The sequence below is a fragment of the Rhagoletis pomonella genome, unplaced genomic scaffold (assembly GCF_013731165.1).
Source record: "Rhagoletis pomonella isolate Grant_MI unplaced genomic scaffold, Rhpom_1.0 Rhpom_scaffold_00001, whole genome shotgun sequence".
Classification (NCBI taxonomy): Eukaryota; Metazoa; Arthropoda; class Insecta; order Diptera; family Tephritidae; genus Rhagoletis; species Rhagoletis pomonella.
The window spans coordinates 42,941,913-42,967,775 of NW_023458555.1; the positions used below are offsets into that span (position 1 = coordinate 42,941,913).

General features: G+C 36.3%; 1 protein-coding gene across 1 annotated transcript in view; it reads right to left on the minus strand.

Moving 5' to 3' along the window:
• LOC118744286 (pair-rule protein odd-paired) overlaps positions 1-20,932 on the minus strand; it is a gene marked incomplete in the record, with an annotated part of 80,817 nt that extends 59,885 nt beyond the window's left edge. Inside the window, 1 exon segment of the mRNA XM_036477192.1 lies at positions 18,911-20,932. Within this exon segment, the coding sequence (XP_036333085.1) occupies positions 18,911-20,022 (1,112 nt within the window).
• Positions 20,933-25,863: the final 4,931 nt, after the last annotated feature.

Consider the following 25,863-nt stretch of genomic DNA (forward strand, 5'->3'; position numbering starts at 1 on the left):
AAAGGCTAAAACTACAATAGCAAAAACAACAACAGTGTGTCAGCGATGACGACGGCAAAAACAAGCACAAGAAACCAACAATAACAACATGAATACAACACCACCGGCAACACGGTCGCCAACAGCGACACAGCACTTTCCGGCATACATACCTACATACATATGTATGTATATATATACATGTCACGTATGCAATGCACACCTCCAAACCGGAAAGTTAGGGCGGAGCAGCTGAAGCAGCGAAAATGCTGGCGAGGACATAGCAAAGGCCACCAGCGCAGACGGGAAAGCTGCCTGTGTGACTGCAAATGAAGATGAACAGGCGCGCCTTGGCCTGTAACGGTGAGCGGTGAGCGGCCTGTTGGTAGTGATAGTAACTGCAAAACGACGGCGTCTGCATTTAATAAACACCCAGAAATAACTGAGCAATGGTGATATACATTCCCACATGTATATGAAAACACATACATACATACATTCAACTAGACATCGAATAGGTATGTAGAAGAGTCCAATTGTTGTGGCTGCAGTGCTATGAATGAGCGCAGACAGTGTGTCCGAGCGGCCAACGGACAGACTGACAGACAAAGCTGGACACTGTCGCAACGGGTTGGGAGTAAATACATATGTATGTAGATGCAGCAGTATGGAAACCACATACAACAAAGGTTGAGGAATAGGTATGCACGAGACAAAATTATCGAAAAAATGGAGATGAAATGTGAAATAATAAAAGTATAAAGAATGTACCTACATATACTTCTAGTATACTAGAAAAACAAGAAAAGTTAATGAAAAGTGGACAAATAAATGCTGGAAGGCCACTCGAGGACGACATAAAATTGCCGCATGGACTCACTTGACTGGCTAGAGAAGACTGGTTGAGCTAAAGCAAGGTGCGTGATGTTCTATGATACACACATATATACGTACATACATACATACATACATACCTACTCTGTTTGTGGTCTTGCTTTGTTGTTTACTCACAATTTCATGAAATTTTCGCTACAATCATTTCAGTTGTTTTGGGTGTACATAAATTTGATGAAGGCTTACTTACATATTTTACGTTTTAGGCCACGTTTAAATTTTCTATGTCAAATACAACCGAAATTAAAATAAAATGAAATAAAGTAAAATAAAATTGATTAAAAACAAGTAATTTTTAAGCAAAAAACAAAATCAACTTCAATTCTTATATAAAAATTTAAGAGTGTTATTAATTTCTTCATAAACCAATGACCGGATTTAAGCCAAATTATATATATATGTATAATAAAAATAAATTAAGAGACTAAACTATATATCTAATAGCAAATTTCACGAAAGCAATTGGAGTCAAAAATTATTTGATTTTTTTTAATTCTATATAATTGACAAAAAATTAAAAATTATTTCCCATTTAAATTTACTTTAATTTAATCAATTAGTTATTAAGAAAATCAAAATTAACATTTGAGCGGTTAAATTTTTTAAGGTTCCTATAAAAAAATCTCAAACTTACGTCTCGAAATTATAGTTTTTAAGATTTAGATATTTAAACTCTGATACACCTATATCCCGTTCATCTCAATTGGAGAAGGAGTAAAATATACATATATATTTTGTTTGTGTTATAACTGTTATATCCAGGATATTATTCCAAACATTTTATGGTTTTTGGTTCCTTATCAGGGCCGGACTTAAGCATAGGCTATACAGGCGCTGGCCAAGGGGACCGCGTTACATGATAAAATAAAAATTATAAAAAAGTGAAACCATCGAATGATCCTAGGTGTCCGTACGTCTGGCACGCATTTATTGCCACGGGTGGTACTTAATCTTGTAGTAGACTTATTTGAGTACTGTCTCAAATGCCCAGAAAGGACTTTTACTGGAAAAGTGACTGTAATTGGTCACAACCTTTAAGCGACATACACAAATTCAACTTCTACTATTCAGACGTAATGTCCACGGTTAGGGCACGCAAGAAGGTAATAGCGCATGGAGAAAGAGGAACCATCTTTTTCGGATCCTGCAGCAAGGAAGAAACTTTTACAGGAGAAAGAGAGCAATAAACTCATTTTAAATTATGGAATTTCATTCACTTCCACAATTTATGTTTCATAAATCTTGCCTTAATGTCCTTCATTTTTACTAAGTTTGTGCATACATACTTTGATGAGTTTGTAATTGTTTGCTTCAAAATCAACCGGCTTGCCCACCAACTACATACACACCCCGGTTTAAAGCTCGCCTTTGCCTTTTGCCATCTCTGGCAATTTCAAATTTCTTTCTTTCCACCAACCAATGTGATGCGTCAAACACAATGGCGCTTAAGTTTTCAATTAAAGCTCACTTCACACAGCCGTTTAACACATTTCTAGAGGCATTCATAAATGTTTTCGTTTTTCGTTTTTGTTTCACATTGTGCTTGGTGTTTTTGTTGTATACAAAGGAGTTATGAAATTTTCCAACGCACAATGGCGACTCAACGCACCACATATCTACATACATACATCAAACAACAACAAACAAATGTAGACGCATTTCACACTGTTCCTCACCACGAAAAAAAAACTACAGCCTACGACAGCACAGAATTTTACCTTTGCTGTGGTTGTTGGTGTTACTACCGTTATGGCTATGTAACAAATATGTGTGTGTATGTGTGTGTGTGTGCGTTAGCACGGAGGCTTTGTTTTATTAACGCCATTTTGTGGCCGTCATTATGTTCTGAAGCTGTGTTTAATAAATACAACATTTCAGCAGCACCAGCTCCGGCCGCAACAACAAAAACAACAAAAAACAAAAGTACATACCTACACAACAACCACCAGCACAAGCAATGGTGACAAAAATCCGAGTTAACTACAAAAGCAAAGTAGAATGCAGCAATGACGACGATGAGCCAAAGGCTCGGTCGGGGTTCGTCGGTTGGTCGATCGGTCGTTGTTGCAGCTGCTGCCTTGCCTTTGCATGCGTGCGTGGCGTGTGTGTGTGTGTAACTTAATTTGTGCGTAGGTTGTTGATGGAGCGACGTTACATACATACATACATACAGGCGAAGCTGGACAGGCAAACTTTGCTCGTTGTTTTTATTACAGCTACACGTTGATGTTGTTGGTGTTGGTTGGTGGCAGCTTTTGTTATTAAAATGAGTGGCGCAATTTTGAAGCAATTATTGGTTTTGTTTTCGCTATTAAGGAGGCTTTTGGGCTTTACAACGCGGAGTTTGGTTTTTTTTTTGTTAAGTATATTTTTCATGTTAACGAACATTATGTTGCCTGCTCGTTGGAAAATGTACATACCTAGGTATATACATATGTACATACATACATACATATGTATATCCTTTTTATATTTTGCGTTGGTCTCTCACAGCGCTACTTAAAGTTTTATGTGTAGATACAACTTTAAAAAATCTTCACTGGTATTTTCTGTATGTGTGCTCACAATTTCGTTAATTAATTTATTGCGCTTTGAAATTTAATAAGGCTTGGCACACTCCCAGCTTGATGTGAATTTTCTCCGATGCACTTAGGCACACCATATTTTCTTATTGAATCGTAAAAGGTGTTGAAATCTGATTTTATGCATTGCACAAATAGCAAATGTTGTGCATTGAAGTGATTGCTAGGTTTTTTATTGCAAAATTGTGAAATCATAAAATTGTATGAGAGTAATTTGAAGTGTTAGATGGTTGGTAGTAAAATTATGTGCATGGATATACATATGTATGTACATATGTACATACCTATCGTCGTTTAAAGTACAAAACCGCGAATCGTCATTCTGCAAAACCGCGTAACTGACATTGGCTGCGGAAAATTGGATTTGCTCACACAAGCTCTTGGCTCAATCCTTATCCATTCGTCCTGAAATATACTAGCCAGAAATGCGATTGCTTTATGAAAAAGAGAACCATTATGAAATATGAGTATTTTTACGCACTAGAAAATAATTTCTACAACTTCACATATCTACGCGGGGTTTTGCATTTTGCTGATACGCGGTTTTGCATTTTGTTGATACGCGGTTTTGCACTTTAAGCGACGCTATGTATTAGAGGTATACGCTGCCGAGCCACGCTGCCGCCGATTTTTGTCATTCCTCACGCGCCGCCGCCGAGTTACGAAAATATCGGCGCGGCGGCGGCGGCGTTCCGCGCCTAAGGAACTTTGTACAAAATTTTCATGATGTAGTATGTACACTGAAATACATCGTTTGAAGGAACTAAATACTACTCGTTTAAAAACACAATTTTACGAAATGAAAATTACCTTTTTAAAGGAGTTTTTTTTGCATAATTTGGGCCACTGGACAAGAATATGATCTCCTTTATTTTTCCAAAAAGAGCGTCACTCAGAAAAAAAAGGTAACATATTTTTCGATCGAAAGCGTTTATTACAGTTAAATTAGGGTCGAATACTGGTAACCCAACGATTTTTTCCACAGTAGACAACTCTTTCCAATACTACAACAACAATGAAGTTATAAGACATCAAAAACTTTAACGCCAATATCTCAGAAAGCAGTTTTAACCGAAGCAGCTTCTGTTCATCTAACTCATTCCATCTAACTCCTCAACTATTAGAGATAAAACAAATACAAGTTGATTTTCCGGAGTATTTATTATTTTTTTATTATAAATAGACTTCAAATAAAGAGCAAACACTTTTTTTTGCTAATTTTTACAATCGTAAGTAATTTTTTCTGGGGTCCCACATACGTATACAAGTACTAGGCGGCTGTGTGAAAATTACGTTAGCATTCCTTAATGGTGGTCAAACCCCAGGAAGGTTTTGCTCCCAAGCATCGCAACGTTTTCTACAAAGGGTTAAAGTTCCCCCTTTTTGGTAAAAATTAGTATTATTTTTCATTACATTCGATTCTCTATAAGCCATTTTTTTTTAACAGTGGGTCAAAAATACCCATTCTGGTTCGAGTTGATGGGTTAAACTTTTGGAAAAAAGTAGACCAACCTTGTTTTCAATATGTAGTCCGCAAAAAATCGCAAGAACTCCGTAATTTAGCATAACGGTTGATAAGATTATTGCAAAAATTTTTTGAGAGCAACATAAATTACCCCAATAACTAAACTTTTAAAATTATTTATTTCTTTAAATTTAAATAGTACATAGGATCTGTCCTGCAGAAAAAAATTATCAATTGATAAAAAATAACCCGGGATTTCTATAAAATATATAATTTGTAGTTAGCTACAAAAAGCTAGCTTGAAACTAGTTGACAAGTAATGCAGGAGTAATGAAGGAGATTGTTTACTTTAAACGCGTTTGGACAAACGCATTGAGGACAAGTAAAAGGAAGATCGAAATTTCATATTATCCTTTTGAAGTTATGTCTGACGGAGTTCGAATATGGGACCACCTACAGCAGAATATGAAAACAAATATGAAATGTAATAAAGTAAATAGAAATAAAAAATAAATAAAAATAAAATAAAAAAAAAAATGTTTTGTTTTTCCTATTGTTTTGTTTTTCCTATTGATACCTACCCTGAAATGCCGGCTTAATAGGGTCGAGCCCCCCCCCCCCCCCCCTAAATTTCATTCTGGCTACGCCGATGCATGTGTGTATGTATATATATACCTCAGACCTTCTTCAGTTCGTCCATCGCAATTTAAACTTAAAACTACTAACAAATCTATTACCATTGAGCATTAAAATGTTAACCACTTTCTTTAATGTTTTTGAAAATCATCTCATTAATACGGATTATTGATGAGGCTGGGTAAGCACATTTTTTACTTGAGAGAAACATACAAGCAAAATAATATTTAAAATATTTATTTATAAAAGTTGAAGATTGATTACAAACAATTAATTAAAAATTTTTGGTTATGTTTCTAAATATTTAATTTATTTAATACAGTTAAAGCTCCCATAAGCGGACACCGATGGTCACTTACTTTTTGTCCGCCTATGGGAGATGTCCGCTTATGGGAATTTCGCAAAGAAATAATATTAAATTAAAATTAAAAAAAAAAAATTAAATTGCGGGTTCCTAAATTAAAATAATATTTATTCTTCAATAGATAAAAACCGCTTAAAGGAGATTTCCGTTTATTAAAACCACTACGTTGGCAAATATCAACTTTTTAATAAAAAAAAGAGTAAAAACTATTATGAAATGGTCATTGTTGGCAGCCATACTAAAATACATAGCGCGAACTGATGCAAATTGTGTACATATGTAGATATGTATGTCCAAAGTTATAATACCATTTCAAATATTTGTATGTATCATATGGAATATTTCAGCTGCTTTTTCAATATTTACTGGCTACAAGCCCCCCAAAAATTTATTTTTATGCTAATAGCGCTTAGATTCGTAATTTTAGTGTCGACTGAAGTTAAATTTAACTTTATAATTCGATTATTTAAAGGGGAATATTGAGGCTTTTGCTCCCTACACTAATGTTAAATTTTTGTTATTGTTGTTTCTGAACTTTTGTAATGCGTACGCATTTCCGTCCAACAAACCATGATTGAAAGAGTTTTTAATATGCAAGCCGCTTTTATTGGAGATTTTAACATTGAAAGTCTGTTTTGTTTGACACGCACGAAAAGAGGCGGTAGACAATAAGAAAATTTTTTAAATGAAAAAAACAATTACCTATCAAATGACTGAAGAATGTTTGCAGAAAATGTAGTAGGACAACCGCGATTGTCTACTTGAAAGTTTTAAGGTGTCATGGTTAAGCAGACTCTAAGTAGAATAGTTTGATTTCACAGCACATCTGCTAACATAACCTAATAGTGTGCATTTTCCTTAGATACTTATTATAATCAGGCATGGCATTAAAGAAAAATAAAACGTGTCATGCAAGTGGAAAAAAGTGACCAACTTTGGAAAAATCGTCGATTTGTTTGTTATATCTAATATCTCTATGAAAGTAAATAAAGGAGTTGAACTGTACTTATATTTTAATGTGAAATGAGATGTTCGAAACCCGCTACAGATTTAGAGGTTTGTAAGCTTAAACAGTATCCTTCAAGTAGCTCCACTAAAAAAGTCCACATTGAAAATTATTCGTCGGGAAACCGTGCTGCTGCAATCGCCAGTCCGAAGTTCGCACTGCATAATGAGATTTTCTGGGTGTAATAGGCAGGCTATCTTCAAATATTTGAGAAAACTGCTATTCGACTCCTCTGCCATCAGGCTTAAGTATTTAATATAATTTTTTTATTTTTCTAGATTATGGAGAGACTACCTCTTCGTGGGTGCATGACTAGGCAAACTTATTTGATAATCCTTAGAACTCTAGATAAGTTTGCATTTTCACGTACCCACTGATTGAGAAAAGTGCCTTTCCTCTGAAAACTTTCCTTTCCCGAAACTCCTGGCAACGTAAGACTCGTAATTTTTTTTTTTTTGCTTTAACAAGTTTCAGGCATTGATGGAGATTAATCGATCCAATTGATTATACTGCTAAGCTTGAAGCTGTCGAACTACAAACCTTCAGACAACTTAGTGACATTCAAATGTAAATTTTTCATTTTCCAAAGCATGTGATGTACCAGAACGGAAAAAATTTACGTTCTTACCAAAAAAAAATTTTTCTACCAATTTTGATGAATAATATTGTCAAAGTGGTAACACTGCTTCTAACAACATTCTTCCTTCTCTTCTTTATGTTCCTATGTGTTCTTACATTTGACTTTTACTCACAAATCCACACTCATATTCAGGTAAGACTTTTGCTCTTTCACTTCCTTGACTTCCAACATATGTACATATGTGTGTTTTTTTTTTTTTGCTTTTTGCCCATTTGTGGCAAGTGATTTACTGTGCGTAAAATTGCATATCATTGGAAAGTAATTAAAATATTTTAAAGCGTAGCCACTTTGAACTTGTAAACGCTGCACTTCACTCAACTCAGGCACACACGCATACTTGAATGTTCGCATATGTACTCGTATTTTTACATGCTTTTCTCGCCTTTCCTTTGCTCAATTTTTACTTTAACCTTTGAACATGTTTTTTTTTTAACCATAGTTTCTATAATTTTCTTGTTGCTCCTTCATCTTTAGCTGAGATTTTTAGACATAATGATGGATTATTATTTTTATAATTTTTTTTTTTTTTTTACTGCCACTCGCACTATATTCATATGTAGTTACAAATCTACGGAACACTGAACATTTGCGCGTTGTGTGTTGTTGTTGTTGTTGTTCTTGTGCGCATGGAAACGCATATTAAAAGCATTGATTGGCAATCATTACGCGGCAGTTTTTCAATTTCGGCATTTTTTCTTTAGTATAATATCATTATGTATTAGTGTTTTTTGTTGTTGTTTTTTTTTTGCTGCGCTATTATTCGCTTTCATGTCGATAACAATAGCAAACAAATTGTTTCTGTTTTCTTCTACCGACTTCATTTGCTGTTTTCATTTTCTTTCTCGTTTTTTTCTTGAGATTTTAATTGCATTTTGATATTAAATCTATTCTTGTGTATCCAAATTGAGGTTTAATGTACTCACATGTCTATGGCTAATTGTATGCGTGCATGTGTGTGGTTTTTGTTGTAGCAAAATAGCTTTTTTTTTATAGTTAAATTTTGGCTTTCTTTGTTCTTAAAATTTAATAACATTTTCTTTTCATCATTATAATGCTTTTGTTTGTTCGCATTTCATGTATTCAGCCAAATTGCAATATTTTTCTTTTGAGCGGCTTTTGTATTTGCGAGCAAGTTGAATTTGGCAATCCTTTTTTTTTAATTGTATGTGAAAATTGTTTTTTTTTTTTGTATCAGTATTTAATTATTTAAAAGTATGAAAAGGCGTTGGATAAGATTTTGGTCTTCCAATCCATTCATTTCAAAATATGAAGCTTTTTCTCTACTCTATATTGACTGTATTTATTGATTGCAAAAAAAATATTTATTGAAAATAAATATAAAGTTAGTCGGGGTTTTATGGCAAATCTCAAATGTGCTAGCTGTTCTGATTTACTGATATGATTTGTTTTAACATAAGGACATAATAAAGGTTCCCATTTTCGTTGTTGGTGTTGTATTGTGGAAGGATATAAAGGCCTTTTCTAATAACAAACCTCATCCTAGATAAATTCTAAACGAGGTGAGTTCTCACTACATTTTATAATAATTACAATAGGTTCAATGGACCTACAACTCGGATGACAGAAGATAATGGATCTAAGAATGTTGTTAGAAAATACACGGATGAACATTCGCAGATAAGCCATCAATATCTGATTTCACTGGGTGATTTTTTCAAACTACATGAGAATTTCAGCGTAGCCAACCCCGGTCGGCCGGTTCTTGGCGATATTTTTTCTGTGAGTTAATCACTAAAAAACCTGATTAACAACAGATAAATACTCGTATGCAAAAACTTATGTATATGGGCAAATTTAAAAAACAGGTACACTTTCAAAAAAAGTTTAATTTTTCAATTTCTGGGCACACCTGTGTTTTATATGTCATTCTATTCGTAATCTCTTAATAAATCGACAAGTATAAGTGTAGTTCATTTTCATCAAGTGCTTCAAAAGTTAGACGAGGAATAAAAATTTAGATCGCTAAATAAAAAACAAAAAATAAGTTGGGTTCAAATTACGCTGTGCAAGTTGTAAATTTGAGCAAAGGTCTTGAAAGTTGAACTCACTTAATTGGGACGTTCTAAATTCAATACCAGATTCGCTCCGGTTTTCGAGATAACGGTACTTGAAAATTAAATTAAATTTGAACTATTCTATAAATAACTCCCTCAGTTTTGAAGTAATTTTACTAAAGTTTTGCACAAGATTATTTTTGAATATTTCTTTAACTAATTCTGAAAATCATCGAAGTAGGTTCACTTTAACAAAAAACTTCCGTACAACTGTTTATTCAGATATGCGGTTTGGCCTCTAACTTCATCATAAAGCAAAAGTTTACAGTGTTTATGATGAATAAAAATATGTAGTGCTAAATATCTTACCTGCTTAACTGGAGGAGTTATAACGCAAAACAACGTCTCTTAACAACCAGTTGTATGGGAGCTACATGTTATAGTGAACCGATTTCGATGATTTTATGGCATAGATAAGGTAATATTAAGAAACGGTCATCTATAAAATTTTTGTAAAATAACTTCAAACTGAGGAGTAATTTATAAAATAGTTAAAATTTAAGCAAAGTTTTAAGTACCGCTATCTCGAAAATTGGAGCCAATTTGGCAAAACTGTGGACGCCATTAAATTCTGAAGGCTTCATTTAAGTTACTGTCAGAACCACGCTCGAAATATTCTCACTGCAAGAAGGAAAGTAGTAGATCAAGGGTTCTACACACTTTCTTTATTTTATTATTATTTATTTTACAGGTATATGTAATGCTATAAGGACTAGTAGTTACAAAAATATTTAGATCGTTTTGACGTTTTTCCAAAATGTGCCTTCAATTAAGATGTTTTTGGAATAAATATTACGCTCAAGATCGGCAGAATATTTTATCTTTAAAAGTTGGTTTATTCTGAAAGCACACCTCTTGCTAATGAATCAAATTGTTCGTTATTGTTTGCAGAATACAATACATAACTAAAATGCTTCAAAAACTATACGCGATAAACCGAAAATTTTGAAAATTGTGAAAAGTACACGGTTTGACTTATTGCCAGTTGTTCTTAATATTCTTTTGAATTAAAACATCTACAACTCAGAATTTATGCAACAAATTGATTCAAAATTTGTTTGAGGCTTCAAGTCAAGGCGAATCTATACAAGGTGGCGTTGCCGGATCCGCTGATTTCACGGCGAATTTGTACATTTTATCCGAATGATGTGTTTGTTGTAATTTTGTTTTGTACTGATTGTCAATGTACGTATAATTTCTTATCGTAATTTTTGTTTTTGTTCTGCCAACACCACCTTGTATAAATTCGCCTTGCTTCAAGTATACGTCTATGAATTGTATCCAAAAGCAACCAGAGTGATATAGTTTACACCAATGAAAACAAAGCTAAATAATAACACAAAGGTTACCTGTTTTTTTACATTTGCCCATGTAACCAAATTAATCAGCATTTTCTATTAAGAATCTGAAGTAATTTGTTAGCGATTTGCGCGCTTTTTTCAACACCTCAAGTGTCACGCCAATTACCCACTTGAGCAATCAAAGCCACGATTTATGTGTGGAATACAATGAAATATAAACAGGCGCATTGACCTCCTGCAACATCTTCAAAGTGAATTTATTTACGAATCCTATGTACAATTTCACATTGGTACTGGTATAATAAGAAAAAAGCCTTCGTCGAAACAAAGCACACGCGCTACTTGCCACTTGAGATGCCACTTGAGGCAATGCCACTGCCACCGGAGCAGCAGCCAGCCAAAAGCAACCACGGCAGCAGGATGGTTTCAATGTTCAGCGGCACAGTCAGTATTGCGGTTGTACGAAAAACACGCTTCATTAAACACTTTTACAATTGTGAAAATAAATCAAAATTCAAACACCAATTCTTATTGTTTGAAGTACCCCAGAGTGAGTGTGAGAGAGAGAGGACACGTTAGTGAAGGCGAGCAAGTCAGCCTCATATTTACGAGTACATTCAATTGTTTGCCCACATTTGGAGTGCAGAGTGTTTATTTTGTATTTAGCAACACATGTGCAAACATATTTACATGCATACATCCAATAATGCAAACAAACATACATACATATATACATACATGCTTATATAGACGGGTAAACACATAAACGTTTTGGAGGATGAATGGGCCTATGGGTTGACACGTGTCACAACTTCCGCTTCGATCGTAAAGTGTCACAGGAAATGCGCGTTTTGGGGCGCTAGCGCATACAGACATACATAACTTTCCAACAAAAATACTGAGAACAGCATTAAGCGAGCATTTAAAGTTGCAGCATCGAAAATGGGGTAAAATAATAAAAACCAAAAATGCGTCTGGCCCGCAAGGTGGTGAGGTTACAGTAGCAGCGTGCAGTTTTTTGTTTTTTTTTTGTTGACAATAACAACAATTTTAGATAGCAAACTTGTTAGCGGTACATACATATGCACTGCCACTGTTGTTGGCAATGCAATTTAAATGGCACATTAAACTTTTGATTTGGTTTCGTTGTTATTGTTTTATGTCATAGAAACCGTTTTTGTCATTACAGCTGTGTTGCTGATTGTTGTTGTTATATGCTTATTTTTCACTAGATTATACTCGTCGTTTGCACTGGATATGCATTGCCTGCCACTGCGGCTTTCCAATGATTTACTATGTCAAAATCGTTATGATTTACAGCTTCGAGCGACGCTAGCCACCAACCACCAGCGTTTGCTGTTATGCAGTATATATTTAACTTCTTCATTCTTCTTCATTTTAATTTAAAAGCAAATGCATTTAAAATGGCAAATTTTTCTGTTAGAAGCGATTTTAGTGCGTCAATTTTCGGATTTGGGGTGTGATATTTATTAAAAAATCTAAATTAATTTTAAATACTATTTGATTGAAAAATTAGCAAGCCATTACGTGTGTGAACACTAGGGTGGTCCAAAAAAAAATCATGTGGAATAAGTAAAGTCGGAATTTTTATGCTTTTTCCTCATAGCATTGTTCTATATATCGTCGTCTCAGAAAACGGATGTCGAATGTTACAAAACACGGTTTTGAGAAAATTGACTTTGAAGTTTAAGGTCGAATTAATCCGAAACTGTACGGTAGATTTTTGTAACTTTTGAAGGAGACGTAGTTGGTGTTATTAGTTTTGATTTCCCATATTTTTACATTTAATATCTCTTAACGTTAATGAGAAAATTTACTTTTCATTCCGTATACATTTGTCGTAAGTAGCGTTTACTCACCACTTTGTTTTGTCCACAGAACATACGACAATAGTAAAGTATCTATTTCAACGACGATGGTATAATTTGATGAAAAAAACAGACATATTTATTAAATAATGATTACTTATTAGAAAAAACATAACAAAAACATAATCATGTATTTAATAAAAAAAATCTGTACATCTCTTATGCTGTAAATATGTTACGAACATACGTTTTCTTTATATAAAAACAAAAAACAATACTTAAATTCAGTCTTTTGTACATTTTTATCTCTTTCATTTCATTGGAGACTCAGTGCAAGCTAAAATTTAAAAATTTAAAATTTTAAAATTAGTTACTTAGTTTAATTTTCAATTTTAATTGTATCGTTATAGTAGAGGACCATCCAATTGTCGTAAGTTCAAAGTTTTGCGATACATACGACAAATGTTTTATGATTAAAAAAGGATTACATTTGTATGGGAATTTGTCGTATGTGCCACATACGACAAACGTTTTATGATTAAAAAAAAGGTACGTTTGTATGGGAATTTGTCGTATGTGACGCATTTTCAGCACATACAACAAAAGGCATACCCAATCATTAATATTATGTAACATACGACAAAATGCGCACGAAATATCTCAAAAACTAATGGAGATATAAAAAAATGGATTGTAGAAATCGAAAGAGCATGTCCAACTTAGTAAATCTGCATCAAAATCCCAAAATCGTGATTTTGCACATTCGTCATCCGTTTTCTGAGGCGACGATATATCGCAAAAGATCTTTATTTTTTATTTTGAAATCAAAATATCTGTGGTCATAAGCAATAACCACCAAGTCAAAAATTCTGAATTCGAGAAAAAACTTTTTAAAAATGTCGATTGTAATGTTAACCTTATGGGGAAACAAAAATATTTTCGTCTATGACTTTTTAAATAGCCTAACTGGAGGTTATTACTTATGATGGTCGCGCAAATAGCTCAAAGTTTTCCATGTATTTTATATGGAAAAAACCACTTTTCGTAGAAATTCCCAATAATAATACCCAATCATTAATTTAATAATTTTTTCATAGTAACTATATTAAGTAAGTCCCCTAAAACCCAAGAAATTGCCAGAAAATGCATTGGCGGATAAGTAAAAAATCTTCAGTGTTAAAAATGGGTAAATGAACAATTGGATATTGTTATTTGAAGTCTCCTGCAGAGGACCAGTTTTCCGATCGAAAAATGATGATTTTCAAGAATTCTATCTGTTTCTACGATAAGCTGTTTTTCCCCCATATAAAATACGTTCTCTAAATATATTTTTATTTCAAAATAAAAAATATGGGTATATTTTTTCGATATAGAACAATCCTAGGGGGTGAGGGCATTAAAATTCCGACTTTGCTTATTTTGAAATTGTCTCAGAAAAGTATAAAATGTTCAGATCACCAGATCAGTCCCTGCTGCAACAATGTGGTTAGTTAGTTAGTTGGGAAGGAACTTAGTTATTGGAATTTTCCAGCGACTTCAAATAGCTGCTCATCAAATTCGGAATAACACTTACGTTAAGTAGCTGTTAGAAGAGGAAAGTGCAAGTCCTTTTTCCAAAAGTCTGTCAAACTCAAGAATTTCCAGAAGAGATAGCAGCAGTAGTTACACCTTGCATGCAAAGTGACTTTCAAAAGCAGTTTTTATTTCTGAAAATCAAACTTTCCAATACTACTTTTTGTCTGCTTACATGGCGAATGCAGACAAGTCCACTTTCAACTATGTTACCAGACATTTTTATGCTTCTAACAAAATTAATGACCTGAAAAATTTACTAAACCTGTACACAGAACAGTCACAAAATGTCTAATACAATAATACATAAATACTCCATATCAGTAGAACAAATTAATTACACGTATTTTTCATATTTTATTCAACATTTTTATAATTTTATACAAATTCGTTAAAAAAAACTACTCATAATAATAATAGATTGGCGCTTACACATATGTTAGTGTCTGGCCGAGCTTCACCTCCGATTTGTGGCGTGCGCCTTGATGTTATCATACAATGAGGAGGGACCTACAGTTTTACGCCAATTCGGGTGCATTTCTGCCATGAAAAACAACTCCTCATACAAATACAATCACCGTTTGGTAAAACTGTACGTCAGGGAGAAGCTCAACCAACCACTAACACATTTATTGGATTCACAAGACGTTTAAGCGTCGTGAAATCTTAAAATTTTTCTATGCAAAATAACGTCTTGTGAACAGTGTACGAAAATAAACTATATTGTACGTTACTATTTCGTTTCGTTTATTACTTTAACAGTTCGGTACAATACGAAACAAAACGGCTGAGTTCACTTTGGCGATAGTACACTACAGTAGTTTAGGAGTTACAGACGAAACAACAAACGAAATGAATCGTGCAGGGAAAATATTTTTATGTATGTACATATATGCATTAAACAAATACAAAACGAATGGCTGCAATGAATAAAAAAAATAAAAATGTTTTTTAATTGAATTGGATATGAAAATTTACAGAAAAAATTATTTTTCACGTAATTGAAACGTTTGCATACATATAAAACGTACCCTATGGTACAATTGTCACAAACGAAAAGCAAACGTTTCTCGTTGGGGAAAATGACAGTGAATCTTACAATTTGTTTCTGACTATTTACAAAACTGTACAAAACCACAAATGATATGATGATCGATAAGCAAATGGGAATTGTTTTGTACAGTTTATTTTCGTACCCTGCTTGTGAGTCCCATAATTGTGTAAGCGCCAATCTATTATTAATCCCTGTTCACGATAAATACCTCCTTTTAGAAGAAATTGAAGAAAGAAAATTACGTTTAAAATATATTTTTTTTTAATGAGTTTTTTAATATACCAGCACATCTAGATCGCCAGAAGAGGAACACAGCACTTTATGCCTCTGTCTTAGACAATACTAGGCAGTAAAAATGATGGTAATAAATAAAATATGTATAAGTTATTTAACTAAAGTCACACCACTTTTTGTATATCTACTAGTCTCTGTTTTATATTGTATGTACATATGTATATAAGTAGAGGTCTGCATACATATGACCGAAATCTGTAAAATTACGAATTTCGCTTTTGTTCGACCATGGAATGGGGCCCATTCTGTCTTTACGCCTCAGTCAAAATAAAACTTTTCAAACTTGATAAATTTTTCTACACGCTTACTGCCATCCCTAAATTGGCGCGTGGAGAATTGTCAAAAGGCGTGAAGCCATAAATACTTTAAGCACCCAACTCTGAGCTAAGGCAGGAAATCCTTAAACATCTCAAACCCAATGACCGAAACAAGATTTTTTTAAAGATTTTTATTTTTAGATTAGATTTGATAGTATTATTGTCTCCAAAATAATCATTGTTTTGGGGTTTTATTTTTAATACTTTTTAACCGCCATAATGGAAACTGCGTTTTTATGGCCGCTTTGAATTTTTTATGATCGGAAAAGTTAGTTTTGCAAACAAAGTTTATATTACGATGAAAAAAATAAAACCCGATGCAGCGATAATTTTTGTGTCGAAAAAATAAAAATCATTAAATAGCGGATAAATTTAAAATGTAAAAATTCTGTCCGTCCGTCTGTCCATCCGAGTACAGTAACTCCAGAGAAAAGTAAGATATCTCAACAAAATTTGGAATGTAAAATGTATGATTTTGTTTTCTTACTTTCTGGCGATTTGACACTACTTTTAAACAATTTTTATTAAATTCATGCAGTTCTAACGTCTTGAATACTAAACACAAGCTCGAAAGGTTGGTTTTACTTGTGAAAGAAGATCCCAATACTCAGTTATTTTAAATAGATTTGGCTCACAAACGTCTCTTTAGACAGTCGGAAGCTTTTAATAAATCTGTAGACAAATTTCTCTACATTAAACGTTTCCTACTCCGGCCAGTTTACTAAGCTCTCATCCTCTGACGAATAGTTGAACCAGAACTCGTTGTACTAATTTTTACCACGTTTTTATAAACTCGCTTTCTTTTTTATTTCATTTAATTTGCAAAAATTTACATAAATATGTAAAAGGACACTGTTTAGTTTGCTCGATTGTAAACAAAGCTTCTCAGCGGTGAAAAATATACTATTGTGAACAACCTAAACGAGCGAAATTCACAATAGCGCTATTATTCATCGAATGGGCGTCATAAAACCAATTGAAGTTCGTCACTTTCGACCACAGTCGAAGATCGATGCAAGTCATAATAGGGGCCAAAGTTTTCACTCCGTTCTTTTAATTTTGATAATCCCACATACCTCTTCCTACTTTTTCGCATACAGCTTTGTATTATACCCTACTGGACAAATTTAACTGCTCTATTTCCGATAATCCGAATCTCCTACATGATCGCTCCTTCTACACCGAAGATCCTAAATTCGATTACATCAAATTTGTTCCAATGTTCTGAACCTTATATGAGTTAAATAATGTAGTACCTAACTTGGAGCTGTTTCTGTCTCCTATACCAGCCCGAAACCTTCTGCAATTGTTTTTTACAGTCGGTAAGAAATGAATGTTTCGTTTTACTCAAACAATTAATTTTGTGAAAATATTAGTAAAACTTTTCTATACATATTTTAATAGGCAATGCACTGTGGTCTAAATGCCTGTTTTTCTAGCCAAAACTTATTACGGCTAAACAAGTGAATGATTTAAAATATCATGAGTTTTTTTATTGGCATATGATTTCCCACATTTTTGTAAAAAAAAATATATTTTTACCTTTGACCACTGAGGGGTCTAAAGGAGTCACTTATTATTTTATTTTATTGAATGTATTTTTTTTCAATAAAAGGAAAAACAAATGTCACTTAGACTAAAACCCATTTACACAGTGGCAATGGAAAGCCTGGCCAAAATTTGCAAGGTTTATGTAAACTAAAGATGTGAGGCAAATCTAATAATTTATTAGGTAGCAAACAAGATGAGTATTTCCATGTTATTTTCATACATCTTTAGTATATAATAACTTTTGCTTTAGTCTCCAAATCAACTTTTTTAATAATGTGTTTTAATACATTTATAATAGTAAATAAAATGTACACTCTATTATGTCCCACGCTCAATCACATTTTCAATTGTACATAAATAAGTAGATAGGCTGCTGTTTGTTTTCTCCCTTAAGCTTTTATTAAAAAAAAAACAAAGCTACCGCGCCTGTGTTTTACTGTATTCTCTACGATATTGCAACAAGAAAAAAATGATGTTAACACATGTAAAAACTATTTAGACCATAGTGCAAAGACAGAAATATTCTCATTTTTCTTAAAAACTAAAAGTATCAAATTAAAAACGTTTGGTCCCAACTTTCTGCTTATTCTGCTTTAGGGAGCCATTTAACAAATAAATAACTGAAATCGCGCACAAATTTTATTTTTCATATGTACATACATACCGACATGCATATGTACCTACTTAAACATAAATCGATTAACCCAACAGCGCGCTAGCACATGCCTTCTTTGCTATGGGTTTCCCAAAAAATATATTGGACAAAGCACAATGCAGTTAGAGTCAAGCAAATGTGCAAAATTAATAAACATTCTGTAGCCGCACAACTACCTGACATTTCATGACAATTCGATGCTGCTGACTCTGCAGGTACTCCCTCAGCCTTCCACGAAATACCCAGCTCCGACAGATTCTGGCTTACTGACTTTCCGCGCTAGCAAACAAAATTCCAATGCGTTTGAACACTCCAAACAACAACAGCCAAAAAGGCGTAGACCCGAAAGGCTTAAATTTTTGCATGTCCGCAAATATCAATGCGTACGCCTACAACGGCGCCGCCCCAAAGTCACTTAAACCGATTAGCGAACAAAGAGCAAACGGCAAACAAGTTAAAACAAAATAAAACAGAGCAAAAGCAACACAAATGAAGTCAAATAAATAGAATTGCAATGCCGTGCCCGCTCTAAGGCTGCTAGTAAATTGGCATCCCCTGCAGTTGCTGCAGTGCTACCGCTTTTTGCTCGGCAGGCGTATACGCACTGCCCACAACCCTGCAGGTGTTGCAGCTGTTTGACAATTTTTTGTTTCCTTATCTTATTTTTTGTTTTTTTTTTTTTAATTACACGACTTACCGGTATGCGTCCGCTTGTGTATCTTAAGATTCTCGCTGCGCGCAAACACCTTACCGCAGCCGGGATGCGGGCAAGCGAACGGCTTTTCGCCCGTGTGTACGCGTATGTGATTTACCAGCTTGTATTTGGCCTTGAATGGCCGACCGTTGCGCGAGCAGCCAATCCAGAAGCAGGCGTGTGTGGTGCACTCCGGTCCGCCGACGTGCTCCACTGTCAAATGGGTGACGATGTCGTGCATAGTGTGGAAGATTTTGTTGCAACTTTTGCGTCCATTCGGGCCGCCCGGCTGATCGGGATCCACCCAAAGGCATTGCATCTCTTGCTTGATGGCCGACGCCGCCGACGGTTGGTGGCGCATGTAGCGCAGAAAAGCGCCCGCGCCCGCCGGATGCATGGACATGGCGGGATGCTGATGATGATGCACCGACGGGAAGTTGGTGTGGTGTTGCGCCGCATGATGTGCATACGGGTGCGCGTAGTCCGCCATGCCTATGCGCATCTGATGCTGATGATGATGCGCTGCAGCCGCATGGTGATGGGCCGCCGCATGAAAGGGGTGATTGCCGAAGGACGTTGTCAGATCGGGATGTTGGGCGTGTGTGGCGGGAAAGGAGGGAAATAGCATAGAATCGGCAGCGGTGGCGGCTGTAGTAGCGGCGCTTTGGCCGACCAGCTGTGATGTGGTAGCGCCGGACATGTAGTCGTTGTCCGTGCGACGGCCAAGCAAAAAATCGCGTGGTGATGAATACGCCGAGCCGAGTTGTGTGTTGAAGTGGCTGTAGCCGCTATTCTGGTAGGCAGCAGCGCTGGCGGCGGAGGCGCCTACGGATGAGGACATGTCACTGACGCTAGCGCCCAGCGACATGGCTGAGGACATCAGACCGCTAGTGTCCAGTTGTTGCGCCTGTTGCTGTTGGGCTTGTTGCTGTTGCTGCGCTTGCTGTTGTTGCTGCTGTTGCACCTGCTGCTGCTGTTGCTGTGCGTGCTGCTGTTGCGCGCTGCTGCCCAGCAAGTCCGACTGATTGGTGGGTGTGGTAGGTGACATACGCAGTCCATAGGTGGCCAGGTGGTGCTGCGAGGGTGAAGGGTCAATGAAGGCGTTCATCATCATTTTGAAGGCTGCTTTGGGGGATAGAGAGGGGGTGTGGTTGTATGGGTGTTCGAATTTACGCGTCGATCGGAGTAGATAACGGCAGTAGGTCAATGGTAAGTTGTTAGCAGTGGCTCTCAAACTATTTGTATGTTTGCGCAAACTGCCTTAGTTCTCTATTTGGTAATTCCGCAGACTCAATTTTTTTAAGGTGTCACGGAGCACATTTTTTATAAACACATAAGCTCTTTCAAAAACACATTCGAAAATGTTTAACATTCTGTTTTAGTATTTAAAATTTTCTTTAGTGCGTCAATATCTTCACAAAACTGTTTGCTTTAATTAAATCACTGCGTTCGTTTGCCGTCGCATTTCATTGGTTTTTTTTTTCAAAAATTGCGAAAATAATAATTTCCGCGCACTCTTTGACGACTATTCACATTTGCTAAATATTTCGAAAATTTTCAAAACAATTTTCACTTTGTTCAAATATTTTTCGCGACCGCGGTACCGTCTAAACAGCGCTCTGTACAGCCGTTGATCCGTCTATTAGCGGAGCGCACGAAATTTTTCTAACTGCTTTTGCGTTCGTTTCCGTTAGCGATCTGTACAATTGGGAATTACCTATGCCACTGCATACAGTCACAAGCGTGCGGCCGACCGTACCGTTCCGAGTGGTATCGTGTCGTGTGTGTTGTCGTCGTAGTCGACGCTGTGCGAATGCGGGGTGCACAGTGGTTGGCTTGACTCCTTCGGCACACACACGCAGCCTGGCGCACAGTTGGTGTAGCACGACAATAACAACAACACGCACTGCCTCAAAAACCTTTATGTGCATGAACATCAAGAATGCTCTGACTAACTGGTGGCTGGCTGATTGCTGCCTGCCTGCTTGCCTCTAGAAGTGATACTCCATACACGCGAAGGTACTAGCAGTGGTGGTAGTGAGGCTGCTTGCCAGCGTTATGGCGTTACTATGGTGCACAGCACGCTGCTTGTGTGCAACAGCAAGAGATCGCATGCCACATGCCGTGACTTTTGTTGCATGCACGCAACCAGTATCGACAATTGAGGTGAATAGAGGCAGAATGCGTAAGCAATAGGCGAGGCACAACCGAGAAGTTGCCGTTGCAAAAGTGCAAAGCATACAGCTAGTTGCTGATGAAAAAATAAAAACAAATGCAGTGTGGTGAATAAACACGCACTTGTGGTGAATTTCAAAAGTAGAAAAACTGGTTTTCTTGCCATAGGATGACGCGTACGTGCGCGAAAGAGAGTAGGCAAGCAGCGCAAAATGGCCGTCGCACCGCCAACTGAGCATGCGCAAGAGCGAGACAAGTATAGGTGTCTGCGTAACTCCTATTGGATAATTGGCTAAGTGAAATGACAAGAGTATCGGATACTACTACAGCAACAATTAACAGCAAACAGCTGCACATAGCCCAGCGCTTTGGAGTAACGGTACAAGCGATGGCAGCCAACAACACACGCTCTTCTACTCGCGCACATTGCTGAGTGTAGCGTAACTAACAACAATGGTGGTTAACAAATAGCGGGAAAAATAAAAGCACCGCAACAATAAACACACGCCCACCCATGCAAGCAACGCTGTACTGGCGCTTAAAGCTACTCAAAATACATAATTGCAAGCTGAGTGTGAATGCAGAAATAGTGGCTAAGCATAAAAGCGTACAGCAAGCGTAGGCGTTGGTAGTTTATTTTTGTTGTTACTTCTTAAGCCACTCGCCTCCTGCCCCCGTTACTATCGACCAACACATGTTAATGTTATTGTCTTCGTCGCAGTGGTTGCTTGCGTGGGCGTGTTTACGCATGTCACCTAAGCAACCCCATTAGGCGGTTAAGCTCCTAATCCTCAGCCACCACTCTCTGCAGGTCCCGGCTGTCTAATGTCTGGCGGTGCAGCAGCAATTGGCAATGCTGTGATTGGTCGGCGGCGTGGCGCATATACGCACATACACAAAGAAAAAGCCGTTGAAGTGCCCGCATGAAGGGCTAGCGATCGGCTGCTGACCAGCAATGCCATTGACACGCGTCCGTCCGGCACAAATACAAAAGTGCTACATATATGAAACTGGGTATGTAATGAAGTCCACGTACCTAAATCCAAACAGTAAATTGTATATATGTATGTATATATTTATGTACTGACGTGAAAAAACAACAATCAACTATAATCAAGTACTTTTGTTGCATATTCATATGAGCTGCATGTTGTTAATGCACGCTACTACACGCGAGTTTTTTTCATGCTTGTTCGGGCTCACCTCTGTCACCCGCACTGACCGCCCGCTTTCGCTTAATCTGCCCTATCCTCCATTGGCCTTGATTAATTGCGCACAATTTTAGTTTTGGCATTTTGTGGTAATTTTTCATTCTAATTTTTACACTCATTTCATTCGCTTGTAATTATTTATTTACGCTGTTAGTCCAATTTTTCTTCTTCACAGCTACATCCATTAGGTAGGAATGAACACTTTAAATGTACATATGTATGTATGTAAGTATATGTACATACTCATATCTTCATATTTACGTATGTACATACCTATGTACATATGTATGTATGTAATAGAAGGTGACCGCCTAGACGGTTGCTGTTGTTGCTCTTTTTGTTGCATTTAAGATTAATTAAGTGCAAAATATTTCAGTCATCAAGAAATGTCTGGATTATTTGGTAGGGGCGACACACCAACACCTGGGCTATGCGAAGGTATTCAAAGTTTATGCTGTAGTACGAGTACATGTATCAAATGGAGCCTATAAAAAAAGGAAAGAGGGTGCTATGCTTTGCACGCACTTTACAGAACCATAGAACAGGTGCTGGACTCTAGAGAAATCAGACAGTCTTCACCGGATTGAAGGCTGCCAAAAACCACTTTACTCAGCAATCTGTACAATTGGCAATCGGTTCTTTTGATAAGTTCAAAGCCTCTGGAGTATATGGAGTCCGGTAAATGTTGCTGCACAGCCCCGTCGAGACGGGGGACCAGAGGGTTCAATTGTAACGGGCTCGGCTGAACGTCAGATTCCCGGGCAACAAATAAAATTGAAAGAAAAGCATCAAGTTATCAGAATCCCCCTCGTAACGAGTTTCAACCCATGAAAATGCTTAAAACGTTCAATATCAAGGTATTAATTTTAGTAATTTTTTAATAAATTGATCGCCAAATTTGGTCCACCATTTCGATTTAAAAAAAAAACTGATTTCAGATTCGTAATCAGCGACCTCAAAAACTCCCGAGTGCCGAGTTTCGAACAAATGCAATCATTAAAAAAATTGATCGCCATATTGGTACCGCCATTTTGAATTTTGAAAAATAGACATCAGATGCATAATCAGCGACCCCAGAAACTCCCTGGTAATGTTTTTTAAGGCATTAAATGCTTAAAACGTTTAGTATTAACGTTTTCATTTCAGCAGTCTCTTTTCGAAAGCATATTTTTGGGCGCTAGGCTCATTATAACTGTCCAGGACAGGTGTGCAGTTAAAGGAATATGCCACAATAATACCTGAGTAATTACATGTAAATACAACATTTTTAGCCGCACATTAACATGCCTCGAAAATAAAATAAAAATTGCGAATATCGGCGTTTTTATAAAAAACCGACTAGCGCGACCACCAAAACAACTTAAAAAGATATGTGTGTCTATTTTTATCTCAAGAAGAGCGTGCAATTGCTGGCTTATGCCGATGACATCGACATCATCGGTAACAAAAACCGCGAAGTCTGTTCTGCCTTTTCCAAGTTGGATAGGGAAGCAAAGCGCATGGGTCTGGTGGTAAACGAGGACAAGACGAAGTATCTCCTGTCATCAAACAAACAGTCAGCACATTCGCGCCTTGGCACCCACGTCACTGTTGACAGTTACAATTTCGAGAAAGTAGAGAATTTCGTTTACTTGGGAACCAGCATTAACACCGATAATAATGTCAGCATTGAAATCCAACGTAGAATCACTCTTGCCAACAAGTGCTACTTTGGACTGAGTAGGCAATTCAGGAGTAAAGTCCTCTCTCGACGTACGAAAACCACGCTCTATAAGTCACTCATCATGCCCGTGCTGGTATATGGCGCAGAAGCATGGACAATGACAACATCCGATGAGGCGGCTCTTGGGGTGTTTGAGAGAAAGATTTTGCGGAAGATTTACGGTCCTTTACGCGTTGGCGACGGCGAGTACCGCAGACGATGGAACGATGAGCTATATGAGCTTTACAACGATATGGACATAGTGCAGCGAATTAAAATACAGCGGCTCCGCTGGCTTGGTCATGTCGTTCGAATGGACACCGACGCTCCAGCTCTGAAAGTATTCAACTCGGAACCCGCTGGTGGTAGCAGAGGAAGAGGGAGGCCCCTACTGCGATGGAAAGATCAGGTGGAGAAGGACTTGGCTTCACTTGGCGTTTCCAATTGGCGTCAGTTGGCACAGAGGAAAAACGACTGGCGTGCTTTGCTGAACTCGGCCAAAATCGCTTAGGCGGTTACAGCGCCAAAAAAAGAAGAAGAAGAATGCATCCACCAATATACTTCTTTGGACAATAAATGGGTGTTGACCGCCCAAATATTCCCGTACCTCCTGTATAAAGAATAGTGTCAGACGTTAATCATTCTTATATTTAAATTTTTGCCTTATCGGTATTTATGATGGAAACGCCAAAATATTTTTGGCTATTTTAAGCTTTATTTTTATTTTTTTTGTCCGAATCCGATAACTCCACATTGGATCTGCCGTTTTCTATTTCGAAAATCTGACATCAGATTTGAAATCAGCGACCTCGAAACCCCCCATTTATATGAGTTTCTGGTGAAAGGGAAAAAATTGTAAAATTTTGTTGACAAAATATTTTTTTTTATTTTCACTTTTATTTCAACATACATAGATTGATTAAAAGAAAAATGCTGATACAAATAAAATATTTCACAAATTGGGTTGAATGTTTGAAATTCCAGCCGGTATTTTGTTTGTAAGTCAAATATTAGTGGAATTGTGCTACTATGAAAGCACGGCCGAGTAATCATAGTCAACTTATGTACAGTAGTCGAAAAAATTAAAGCCGCTCCAAATTTTGGCAAGTTTTAAAATATTATTTTTGTTGTTATTTAATTTTGGTAAGTTTTTTTATAGTTCATTCTTTAACAACATCCATATAAATACAAGTTAAAGTCAGTGTTACACGATTGGATATTTGCCGAAATTTGGTGCAAATCGTATCCCAATTGTGTGAATACCCAAATATTTATCTTTATCCCAATCACGAAAAATAATTTGTTGAAGTTTTTCAATAGAAGATTGCTGTATTGTACCAATCTTTTGAGTACAAAAAAAATTTTCCCAATTTTTTTATTTTGTACCAATAGCCGAATATAAAAATGCATAAATCTGTACAATGTACAAAACTTCGAGTTTTTAATTAGACTCTGAGTATGCAATTTTGTAGCCCAATTCTAGTAGAATAAAATAGAAATAAAGTCTGTACGAAAGTTTGTTGATTTTTTTTAATATTGCACAAACTTGGAAACTTGGATTTACACGGGTTTTGTTAAAGAATGAACTATATTTTTATAAAAAAGAATTACCAAAATTAAATAACAACAAAAATAATGTCTAAGATTTGGCAAAAAGTGGTTCGGCAATAATTTGTTGACCACTGTATGTATTTTTTTTTATACATTTAATTGGACATGCACATTGTACATAAAGGTACATCATTTATTTTTGGACTTTTGGCATGCTATAATTGGGCACAGTGTGCGACGTTTTGATTGAAATAATGAAAATGAGAGAAAAGCTCGGTATTATTACATTATTCTCGATTGCACTCCTGATATTTGC